The sequence below is a fragment of the Saimiri boliviensis genome, chromosome 7 (genome assembly GCF_048565385.1).
Source record: "Saimiri boliviensis isolate mSaiBol1 chromosome 7, mSaiBol1.pri, whole genome shotgun sequence".
Lineage (NCBI taxonomy): Eukaryota > Metazoa > Chordata > Mammalia > Primates > Cebidae > Saimiri > Saimiri boliviensis.
Window position 1 is genome coordinate 22729914 of NC_133455.1, and position 12475 is coordinate 22742388.

Genomic DNA, 12475 nt, shown 5'->3' on the forward strand with positions numbered 1-12475 from the left:
TCTCATTGGTTGCGGGCGAAGTGGGCGGGTCGCCGAGGAGCCTGAGGAAGAGGGCGGCGGCGGTTGTGGTGACTTGAGCGGAGCCTGGTGACAGGATGGTGAGGGCTGTAGCTGCGGCGACCGAGGCTTGGCTCTCGGCTGGAATGCTGAGTTGTTGGGAGCTGCGGGTAGTCCCAGGGCGAGGGATTGGGAGATCCCGGAGGCCTCGGCGGCAGGGCCGAGGCGCTGGCCTGGGGAAGGCCCAGGAAGTGGGCTAGGGAAGGAAGGGAGCGGTCACCTCTGGGTGCGGCCGGCCTAGGTCTCGTATGCCGGCCCCAAGGGGCCAGAGGCCATCCAAGGGGTAGAAAGACCCCTCTAAGCTGCCCGACATGTCACGAGACCCGCACGCCGGAGCCAGGGAAGGCCTTTGGTCCCATACCTCGAGCATTCCGGGGATACGGGCACCGTCCTCCCCCGTTTCCAGAGGTTTCCTACTCCTTTCCCGCAAAAAGTACCTCCCACTTGGGGTGTAGTGGTTACCACCCACCATGTGGCGGAACCTGGCCTCTCGGATGCCGAACGGGCAGTAGCGAGCAGAATTCCTTACCCGTTTAAGTTTGCCATTTAGGGAAAGGGAATAAACGACCCTCTTCGCCTCTGAAATAACACGCAGCAGCCATTGAGAGGAGCAGGTGTGCTCCCAGAGGGCGGGATTTGGCGCTTGCAGTTGCTGGAACTGCTGCTTTCCACGGGTTGCTACACCCCTTTAGGGTAGGATTCCTTAATGATCTGTGAACTTGAAATTGTTGGGAAATTTTTGTGAATATACACATTTTTCTGGAGGGAGTGCCGGTGTTGACTTTCCTAGTCTCCCGTAGCACCTTCAAGCAATCACCCTTTCACCCACAGTAGGTTGCTACCCCTCAGACCTTCCCACCTAAAAAGTTGGGGCCTCCACTAAGAAAGGACTCCTATTTGTAATCATCTTTTTGTTGTTGTTGTTGTTGAAATGGAGTCTCGCTCTGTCGTCCAGGCTGGAGTACAGTGGCGCGATCTTGGCTCACTGCAACCTCCGCATCCCGTGTTCAAGCTCCAGCTCCTGCTTCAGCCTCCCGAGTACCTGAGATTACAAGCACCCGCCACCACACCCGGCTAAATTTTTGTATTTTTAGTAGAGACGGGGTTTCACCATGTTGGTCAGGCTGGTCTCGAAATCCTGACTTCAGGTGATCCACCCACCTCCGCCTCCTGAAGTGCTGGGATTACAGGTGTGAGCCACCGTGCCCAGCCTGTAATCGTATTTTCAAAGATGCCTTTGACTAAAAGGCAATTTCCATTTCAATTGTTGTACAAAATAAATGTAATCATATTTTCAAAGGTGCCTATGACTCTAAAAGGCAATTTCCATTTCAGTTGTTGTACAAAATAAATGTAATCATATTTTCGAAGGTGCCTTTGACTCTAAAAGGCAATTTCCGTTTCAGTTATTTGAAATGGAGCTGTGAATATCTTGATATTTGTGTTGATGGAGCTTGGCTGTAGAGGGACGTTTGTCTCTGATTAGCATTTATTGCATTCTTTTTTCTTTTTACAAGGAAACCAAAGAAGCCATGCATTTTTAAGATTATTACTATTGCATGACACACAGCCTTTTCAAGAGGAGACTTACAGATGTGGCAGCCAAAGATTTTGGTGCATGCTTCTTTAAAATCTTTACTCTCACTTTTAATTTTTGCTTCTAAACAGACTCCAATTTAAAGTAATTCAGTTTACAGTAATTTTGAGACACCTATCCATGGGAGAAGACATAATTATTTGCCATGATTTCAAAATATTAATGTTTCTCAAGTTGTTTTGAGAGGTGAACCCTGTTATTTAGGGTAGTTGTACTGGAACATCATTTTTCATATGAAATAGAACTGGGAAAAAATTTAGCATACGCTAATTCTTTTATGATTGAAAGCGTTTTACTTGGCAAAGGATACAGATGTTCAACACTCAGTACAGTGTCCAGAGTGTGGGCAGCAAATTCAGATGTGGGAAAGTTCCAGTTTTAACTGGATAAATGTGTTTGTTTTTATTATTTTCTCTTCACTTTTAGTTGATTTGTTCATCACTTGATAATGTATTCATGGTGCTATGTTGCATCAGCTACAAAAAATCACCCAGCTGCAGCATAATTTTCCAGCTACTAGAATTTTGAATGTATGATAATTAAAATCCGTATACTTGAGAACAGACCCTAAGAATCCAGAAAATGTTAGCCTTTAAACTATTACTGACAAATTTTCCGAAGTATCTGTAGAAATCTAAATTCATTATTTTATAAAACCTTATAAAAATCTAAACAGAATGGAAAACAAAAGAGATGGAAGTCAATATACAGAACAAGATTAGGAAAAGTAGAAGAAATTGATAAAGCAAATTTATTAAAAAGTGTGTGTGTGTCGTATTTAAAAATATGGCAAATGTTTCTTTTGGTATTGTTTTGAGCACAGCTGATTTTTAACATTTTCTTTCATAACACTCAGAAATCATTAACAATTGTTTGCTCATTCGGAATGGGTTTTTTGTTCTTTTTTGTTTGTTTCTTTTCGTTGCTTTCTTTTAACATTGGTCGTGTTTCACCCTTTTTTTTTTCATCCCTCCCTGTCTGCAATCAACTTCTTCATTCCACTAAGGCTGGGCACAGAGTAAGTTTCTTCACTTAGCTCCTACTAACAATGGTGGTTGGGTGGCTGATTACTGACTGGATTTCTCACCCTTTTAAAGTCTGCTGAAAGGAAGTAACTGAATTTCCATGCTTTGATTGGGTTGGTTCTTTATTTGAATTTAATAAGACTGCCATTTCCAGGATCTTTTTTTTCTTTTTTTTGAGACGGAGTTTTGCTCTGTTGCCCAGGCTGGAATGCAATGGTACGATTTGGGCTCACTGCAACCTCCACCTCCCAGGTTGAAGCGATTCCCCTGCCTCAGCCTCCCGAATAGCTGGGAGTACAGGTGCACGCCACCATGCCTGGCTAATTTTTTATATTTTAGTAGAGATGGGGTTTCACCATGTTGGCCAGGATGGTCTCAATCTCCTGACCTCATGATATGCCCACGTCGGCCTCCTGAAGTGCTGGGATTATGAGCTACCATACCCAGCCCTTTTTTTTTTTTTTTTTTTTTTTTTTTGGAGACAGAGTCTTACTCTGTAGCCCATACTGCAGTGCAGTGGTGCAATCTCGGCTCACTGCATCCTCTGCCTCCCAGGTTCAAGCAATTCTACCTCCTCAGCCTCCTGAGTAGCTGGGATTACAGGGGTGTGCCACCACGCCAGCCTAATTACGGGGTTTCACCATGTTGGTCAGGCTGGTTCCGAACTCATGGCCTCATGATTCTCCTGCCTTGGCCTCCCAAAGTGCTGGGATTATAGATGTGAGATACCGCACCTGGCCAGGATCTTTTGCTTTCTTTTTTTTTTTTTTTTTTTTTTTTTTTTGAGACGGAGTTTCGCTCTTATTACCCAGGCTGGAGTGCAATGGCGCGATCTCGGCTCACCGCAACCTCCGCCTCCTGGGTTCAGGCAATTCTCCTGCCTCAGCCTCCTGAGTAGCTGGGATTACAGGCACACGCCACCATGCCCAGCTGATTTTTTGTATTTTTAGTAGAGACGGGGTTTCACCATGTTGACCAGGATGGTCTCGATCTCTTGACCTCGTGATCCACCCGCCTCGGCCTCCCAAAGTGCTGGGATTACAGGCTTGAGCCACCGCGCCCGGCCTGGATCTTTTGCTTTCTTAAAGGACTTTCTAATCTGTGTCTATCCCAATTTGTCAAAGTGTGGAATTTGGGCAGGGACATGCTTCAAAGTATGACACATGTTTTGTGACACTACTTCCCCATAACTTTGTCATCAGCAGGAAACCAGAGGATTCTGTCCTAGTAAGGATCCCTAGTAATTTGAAATCATTTCTGTGTGATGATTCATACAATTGTATCTTTAGATTGCTGATAGTCTTGAGTATACTTGGGGAAAATCCACAGTACTTTGTAGAATTAGGTCATCAATCATTATAAAGTACCACGTCTTACTCATGTTCTTATTAATGTTCTTTCTGGTACATTCAGATTGAATAGTTCATTCATTATTAGTACCAAATATTTTCAACCTGTTATAGACGTATACTCTTTTATGAGTTTGGGGTGGTTGTTATTGTTCTCCTTTTTTTAAATATAGAAATCTATTATTTTTACCTTTTTCTCAAACCCAGCTTCCCATACTAACTATGTACTTCAATCCATATCAGAAGGAATCCCCCTCTAAAATGAAGATTGTTCTATATCCAGGTACTTTTATGTTGATTACCAGTGAGGGTGGAAACTTCATAGTGGTTTTTAGTTTTACAGAGGGTTTGTCCACTGAGATCTACATTGAAATAATATAGGCATAGAACAGATACCTGCTGAAACTCGTCTTTATGAAGAAGAATCTTATTTAACAATTTAAAGTGTGCTTATTTTATAACCTTGTGTTACTTTGAGATTACAAGCTATGTCTTGATAATTCTGTGTCCTGATAATAGTTCCTTTTCTTTGCAATAGTTTTAATTTTTGTTGCAAGATGAATCAAGCTTCTTTTGGTAGTAATTTTAATTTCACACATTTGGGGTTTTTTTTAATTAATTTTCATTTACAAAGTCTGTGGTCGCAAAACTATTTTGTTTTATCCTATTAGCTATTTAATTATTTCTTTGATAATATTAAAGAATAGACAACTTTTAAAAGTAGTTAAAGGGCATGTACATTTATGGATGGAATGTCTGTAAAGGAAAATATCTTGTATAGAATGAAGGTGCTTATACTGATCAACATAAATTGATTACATTGTCCTTTGGAGGACAGTTTTTTGTTTTGTTTTGTTTTGTTTTGTTTTGTTTTGAGACAGAGTCTTACTCTGTCACCCAGGCTGGAGTGCCAGTGGCACCATCTCAGCTCACTGCAACCTCTAACTCCTGGGTTCAAGTGATTCTCCTGCCTCAGACTGCTGAGTAGCTGGGATAACAGGCGCCTGCCACCACACCTGGCTAACTTTTGTATTTCTTTTTTTTCTCTCTTTTTTTTTTTTTTAAAAGTAAAAACAGGGTTTCACTATGTTGGCCAGGCTGGTCTCGAACTCCTGACCACATATGATCTGCCTGCATCAGCCTCCCAATATGCCGAGATTACAGGTGTGAGCCACTGCACTCGGCCAGACAGATACTATTTTTAAATGATGTTTCTAACAGTATTCTGTTAAATGGCTAAATTAATGTTGTTTCTCAACTCTTGAAATTTTTAAATAATAAAATTTTACAGGGTTGGGGTTTATATTCTTTTATATTTCATAGCAAAATTTTCTTTTGTCATCTGAGACTAATTTGCAACTCTAAACCACCTTATGCTAAATTTATAACTTATTTAGCTGATCTCTTTTTTGTTTTAATGCTCTTGTGTACATGAAAGATTACGAAAAGTTATTTTTTTAAGTTGGGTAACTACACCAAGGGTACATGAGCAATTTAATCCAGACCATAAAAATATGACAGTGAGGACTTCTAATAATGAAGGAAAGTAAAGATATCAAGGAAAGTAAAGACATCAAAGATAATAATGCAAAAGTACACCTTTACCTAATGAAACTGAAACACAGGCTGTTTGTATAACTCTGTAATGTATACAGAGATATACAATAGTTTGAAGTAACAGACATGCCAAATTTTCGCCATTATAATTCCAAATAGTTGTCAATCTGGTACACATAAATTACAGAAATAAATTTTTTCTCTATTAACAATTCCCCTTAATAATGTTTCTGGGATTAATCGTTTTCATATTACAACTGCAGAAATATGAATTACCATATCAGTCTTTAAAAATGCCACATTCCATAGGGCCCAGTAGTATACTTTTCATTTTATAATTTTTAAAATTCAGTGTATTCATAGGTCTCTAAATCACTTTAGAATGTTTGATTTCGCCGGGCGTGGTGGCTCAAGCCTGTAATCCCAGCACTTTGGGAGGCCGAGGCGGGTGGATCACGAGGTCAATAGATCGAGACCATCCAGGTCAACATGGTGAAACCCCGTCTCTACTAAAATACAAAAAAAAAAAAAAAATTAGCTGGGCATGGTGGCGCATGCCTGTAATCCCAGCTACTCAGGAGGCTGAGGCAGGAGAATTGCCTGAACCCAGGAGGCGGAGGTTGCGGTGAGCCGAGATTGCGCCATTGCACTCCAGCCTGGGTAACAAGAGCGAAACTCCGTCTCAAAAAAAAAAAAAGACTGTTTGATTTCATTCTTGGTAAATAGAATGATTACCTGTATTATATATACACAACTGTTTATAACAAAATAAGATTGATTTAGAACAAAGTACATTACCATATGTAAGTCTGTTTAAATTGTCATGATACAATCAATGATGAAACCTATCTGAAAGCTGATAACCTGAAGAAAAATATGTACAGATTCAGCTTCTGAGATTAAATAGTCATGATAGGAATTTTATGAATAATTCGTTCTGTGGGATCTCGGGATCTCTTTTAAGACTTAAAAGGGAGCTTACAGTTGGAGACTATTTTGTTTTTACATTATGTTTAACATTATGCTTTATTTTACCTTGACACTTTAAAGTTGGTGTTGGTATTAGGAGATCTGCACATCCCACACCGGTGCAACAGTTTGCCAGCTAAATTCAAAAAACTCCTGGTGCCAGGAAAAATTCAGCACATTCTCTGCACAGGAAACCTTTGCACCAAAGAGAGTTATGACTATCTCAAGACTCTGGCTGGTGATGTTCATATTGTGAGAGGAGACTTCGATGAGGTGATGTATAATGTATTTCCCTTTCCCTCCTCAAATATTTCTTGTTCTTGATTCTTACTTACATATGCTTTATCATTAGACCCAGATTTCTCAACTGGTAAGGTCTTTTTTTTTTTTTTCATTTTTCTTTTCCAAATGTAAAATTACAATTCATGCCCCTCCCTTACTATTTGGAAATCACTGATTTAGACTACCTAGTAAACATATTAAATACTTACTCTTATTAGATCTGAATAAAAGTGGCTTTGTTACTGTTTTTGGCTGTCGTTTAGTTTATAAAGTTTTTGTTTTGTTTTGTTTGAGATGGAGTCTTGTTCTGTCGCCCAGGCTGGAGTACAGTGGCACAATCTTGGCTCACTGCAACCTCCGCCTCAGGTTCAAGTGATTGTCCTGCCTAACCTCCTGAGTAGCGGAGATATTATAGGTGCGTGCCACCATGCCCAGCTAATTTTTTTGTATTTTTAGTAGAGATGGGGTTTTGCCATATTGGCAAGGCTGGTCTCAAACTCTTGACCTCAGGTGATCCTCCCGCCTCAGCCTCCCAAAGTGCTGGGATTACAGACATGAACCACTGTGCCCAGCCAAGTTTATAAAGTTTTTGTTAGGAACTTTTCACTGCCATTATTTCTACTTTATTCCAAGCTACCATATCATTTTCTTGTATTCCAACTTCCTAATTCTACCCTTGCTCCTTACAATTTATTCTCCAGCTAGCAACCAGAGTGATCCTTTTTAAGTGAAGTAAGATCACACTACTTCTCTGCTGGCAACCTTCCTGTGGCTTCGTTTCTCAAGGGTTAACTTTATAGGAGATGAGGGAGTTTTGGAGAAGTGATAGAGCTGCTCTGTATCTTCCAGGTGGCAGTGCTTATACAGCCATGTGCATTTGTCAAAACCCATCATATGATACATGAAAAAGTATGATTTGCCAGGCGTGGTGGCTCACGCTTGTAATCCCAGCACTTTGGGAGGCCGAGGCAGGCAGATCACCTGAGGTTGGGAGTTCAAGACCAGCCTGACCAACATGGAGAAAGAAACCCCATCTCTACTAAAAATACAAAATTAGCCAGGCATGGTGGTGCATGCCTGTAATCCCAGCTACTTGGGAAGTTGAGGCAGGAGAATCACTTGAACCTGGGAGGTGGAGGTTGCAGTGAGCTGAGATTGCACCACTGCACTCCGGCCTGGGCAACAAGAGCAAAACTTCGTCTCAAAAAAAAAAAAAAAAAAAGGTATGATTTTACTGTGTGTAAATTATGCCTCAATAAACCTGACTTTAAAGAAAAAAAGGAGGCCAGGCGTGGTGGCTCATGCCTGTAATCCAAGCACTTTGGAGGCCAAGGTGGGCGGATCACCTGAGGTCGGAAATTCAGGACCAGCCTGACCAACATGGTGAAACCTCATCTTAAAAAGAAAAAAAGGAGCTCTGGAGTTCCCTTTAGTTAATAATAGAATTTTTGGCAGATTACTTCCCCTTTCTGATCCTTAGTAAATATGGCTGAAATGGATGATTTCTTTATTTTGAGATGGAGTCTTGCTCTGTAGCCAGGCTGGAGTGCAGTGGCGCGATCTCTGCTCACTGCAACCTCTGCCTCCTGGGTTCAAGTGGTTCTCCTGCTTCAGCCTCCTGAGCAGCTGGGACTACAGGCACACACCACCATGCCCAGCTAATTTTTCTATTTTTAGTAGAGCTGGAGTTTTACCATGTTGGCCAGTATGGTCTCGATCTTTTGACCTCGTGATCCACCTGCCTCGGCATCCCAAAGTGCTGGGATTATAGGCGTGAGCCACTGCACCAGGCCTGGAATGGATGATTTTTAAGACACCTGCCAGTGCCAACATTGTATGATGTCGCATAATCTTGATTCTACTTTGAAAATTTTCTTTTGTTTTTCTGGAAATATATAGAAGCTTTTCATAAATTAAACTTGGTTGGTGTTCTTTAATGGGGTTCCTTAAACCTAACTGAAGTAGCATACTGGTTTTGGATAAATTAAAGGTGACATGGAGGTGAAAGATGGGGGAGATAAAAGGAAAGGACAGTCAACCTCTTTGTGCCTGTTTCATCATCTATAAAGTGGGAATCATAATAGAACCTTCTAGGATTGTTTGTATTAAGTTGGTATTTGTAAAACCTCTACAGTAGTGCCTGGCTCATACTAAGTACTATATTAGTATTATTTCTCATTATTTCAAGCCATCTATAAAACTATTAAACTATTAAGGCTATATTAAGCTATAATTTTAACACACCTTAACTTACATGCCTCAGGTAAAGGAAAATCACAAGTTTTCAGGGAATAATTATTCTTTACAACATGCACAAAAAAACCCATATTCTTTTTTTTTTTAAGATGGAGTTTCACCATGATGGCCAGGCTGGTCTTGAACTCCTGGCCTAAGGTGATCCACCCACCTCAGCCTCCCAAAGTGCTAGGATTACAGGCGTGAGCCACCGCGCCCGTCCAAGAACCCATATTCTTTATAAATAAACACAGTAAAGGGATTGCATGATAAATTCCAGTTTATGAGTAAGTTATGTTTTAAATATAGTTGCAGCTTTAGAGACTGAGAAGACATAAAGTATTTATAAATGTGGACTGGGCACAGTGGCTCACACCTGTAATCCTAGAACTTTGGGAGGCCAAGGCAGGTGGGTCACTGGAGGTCAGGAGTTCAAAACCAGCTTGGCCAACATGGTGAGACTCTTGTCTCTACTAACAATACAAAAAAATTAATTAACTGTGCTTGGTGGTGGGCACCTGTAATCCCAGCTGCTTGGGAGGCTGACGCAGGAGAATTGCTTGAACCTGGGAGGCGGAGGTTGCAATAAGCTGAGATCCTGCTACTGCACTCCGCCCTGGGAGACAGAGCAAGACTCCATCTCAAAAAAAAAAAAAAAAATTATAAATGTGTATGTCATGGAGCACTACATCAAAACATTGTATGAGATCGTTTAGGCAAACTGACATTTTTAAAATAGCAGCATCTCAGGCTGGGTGCGGTGGCTCAAGCCTGTAATCCCAGCACTTTGGGAGTCTGAGGCGGGTGGATCACGAGGTCAAGAGATTGAGACCATCCTGGTCAACATGGTGAAACCCCGTCTCTACTAAAAATACAAAAAATCAGCTGGGCATGGTGGCGTGTGCCTGTAATCCCAGCTACTCAGGAGGCTAAGGCAGGAGAATTGCCTGAATCCAGGAGGCAGAGGTTGCGGTGAGCCGAGATCGCGCTATTGCACTCCAGCCTGGGTAACAAGAGCAAAACTGTCTCAAAAGTAAATAAATAAAATAAAATACCAGCATCTCTAAAATACATATTTTCTTATGTCTCTTTCTTTCATTAGAATCTGAATTATCCAGAACAGAAAGTTGTAACTGTTGGACAGTTCAAAATTGGTCTGATCCATGGACATCAAGTTATTCCTTGGGGAGATATGGCCAGCTTAGCCCTGTTGCAGAGGCAGTTTGACGTGGACATTCTTATCTCGGGACACACACACAAATTTGAAGCATTTGAGCATGAAAATAAATTCTACATTAACCCAGGTTCTGCCACTGGGGCATATAACGCCTTGGAAACGTGAGTAGTATAGAATTTGGGAATTAGGGGGCTTTAGTAAAGTAATTGCATGTATGACATTTCCTAAAAGAAGTGTGTCTGGGCACAGTGGCTCATGCCTGTAATACCAGCACTTGGGAGGCCGGAGCAAATTGCTTGAGCCCAGGAGTTTTGAGACCAGCCTAGACAATATGGTGAGACCCTGTCTCTACAAAAAAAATTTTTAATTAGCTGGGTGTGGTGGTGCATGCCTGTGATCCCAGCTACTCAGAAGACTGAGTGGGATGATCACTTGAGCCCAGGAGGTTGAGACTGCAGTGAGCCATGTTGGAGGCTCTGTACTCCATTCAGGGTGACAAAATGAGACACTCAAAAAAACAAAGGTAAAAATAAATGTGACCTTTTTGAGACAAGAGTCTTGCTCTGTCACCTAGGCTGTAGTGCATTGGTACGATCTTGGCTCATGACCACCTCTGTCTCCCAGATTCAAGTGATTGTTGTGCCTCAGTCTCCCAATTAGCCAGGATTATAGGCACCCACCACCACGCCTGGCTAATTCTTGTAATTTTGGTAGAGACAAGGTTTCACCATGTTAGCCAGACTGGTCTCGAACTCGTGACCTCAGGTGATCCGCCCACCTTGGCCTCCCAAAGTGCTGGGATTGCAGGCGTGAGCCACTATTCCTGGCCACATGTGATAAATCTAGGCATTTTGGTAGTTTTTTGTTTTTTGTTTTTTTTTTGGTAACTGTTCATGTGACATGTAACAGATTTCTCTTTGAATCCAAATTGTCATCTTAAATTTATGTGCTGCTGCTTTGTGGTACAAAACACTGACATTATTTGTTTTTTCTTCTAGAAACATTATTCCATCATTTGTGTTGATGGATATCCAGGCTTCTACAGTGGTCACCTATGTGTATCAGCTAATTGGAGATGATGTGAAAGTAGAACGAATTGAATACAAAAAATCTTAAAGCCAGGGCTGTCTTGATGATTTTTTTTTCATTGTCCTGTTGAAATCAAGTAATTAAACGTTTACGAGTCACAAAATTGTATCACCTTTATAATATTTTGCAGTAAAATGTAATACTATCTTCTCTGCTAATACATAATTGCTCTAAGCTTCCTGTAAACTATAAGAATACGTTTAGTTTACAGTATATGGATTCTATGAAAAAATGTCCATGACACAGTAACTGGTCACTTGTTAAGAAAAATTTATCCTTGTAAATATCTTCAAAGTTGGTATTTGGAACTTTATTCCAAAAGTAGCGCATGTGGAGAAAGAATCTAGACTTTCTTGTATACATTTTTCTCTTCTCCGGTAATAAACAATTACCTTTCATTTATACTTTCTTGATAACCTGATGTTTAATTTTAAAAAACGTAAAAATGAGAAACCAAGTGAAACTACAGATGTAACTATTGAAGAAGTAGATGACTTTTCAGAGCTCTTTTCTCTTACACTATGTCATAATGTTGAATTCAAATTTTATTTGCTAAATAATATACCATATTGACATTAAATTAGCAGTGATTCTTCAAACTGTTGCTACTCCCATTTTTCAAGGTTTAATAACATTTTTAAAAATAAAAGTTTAGGGGCCAGGCTCACATCCATAATCCCAGCACTTTGGGAGGCCGAGGCGGGCAGATCTTCTGAAGTCAGGAGTTCAAGACCAGCCTGGCCAATGTGGTGAAATCCTTTCTCTACTAAAAATACAAAATTTGGCCGGGCGCCGTGGCTCAAGCCTGTAATCCCAGCACTTTGGGAGGCCGAGGCGGGTGGATCACGAGGTCGAGAGATCGAGACCATCCTGGTCAACATGGTGAAACCCCGTCTCTACTAAAAATACAAAAAATTAGCTGGGCATGGTGGCACGTGCCTGTAATCCCAGCTACTCAGGAGGCTGAGGCAGGAGAATTGCCTGAACCCAGGAGGCGGAGGTTGCAGTGAGCCGAGATCGCGCCATTGCACTCCAGCCTGGGTAACAAGAGCGAAACTCCGTCTCAAAAACAAAAACAAACAAAAAAAAAAACACAAAATTTGCCATGGTAGCATGTGCCTGTAAACCAGGCTACTCG

The 12475-nt window shown here is 41.2% G+C and overlaps 2 protein-coding genes and 1 non-coding gene across 3 annotated transcripts in view; 2 read left to right on the plus strand and 1 right to left on the minus strand.

The window, feature by feature from the left end:
• The window catches only part of RAD9B (RAD9 checkpoint clamp component B), a 41985-nt gene extending 41342 nt beyond the window's left edge, over window positions 1-643 (minus strand). The window contains exon 1 of the mRNA XM_074402245.1: window positions 587-643. The gene's annotated coding sequence lies outside the window, so the exon portion shown is untranslated. The remainder of the gene's footprint in view (window positions 1-586) is intronic.
• VPS29 (VPS29 retromer complex component) lies at window positions 23-11741 on the plus strand. The gene is made up of 4 exons (XM_003932255.4): window positions 23-98; window positions 6636-6827; window positions 10174-10409; window positions 11247-11741. Exons 1-4 carry the CDS (start codon window positions 96-98, stop codon window positions 11362-11364), a joined length of 549 nt encoding a protein of 182 aa, XP_003932304.1. The 5' UTR covers window positions 23-95; the 3' UTR covers window positions 11365-11741.
• Window positions 6416-6485, plus strand: LOC120365186 (small nucleolar RNA SNORD50). Its single transcript, XR_005580194.1, has one exon. It is a non-coding gene; the product is annotated as a small nucleolar RNA SNORD50 (small nucleolar RNA).
• Window positions 11742-12475: the final 734 nt, after the last annotated feature.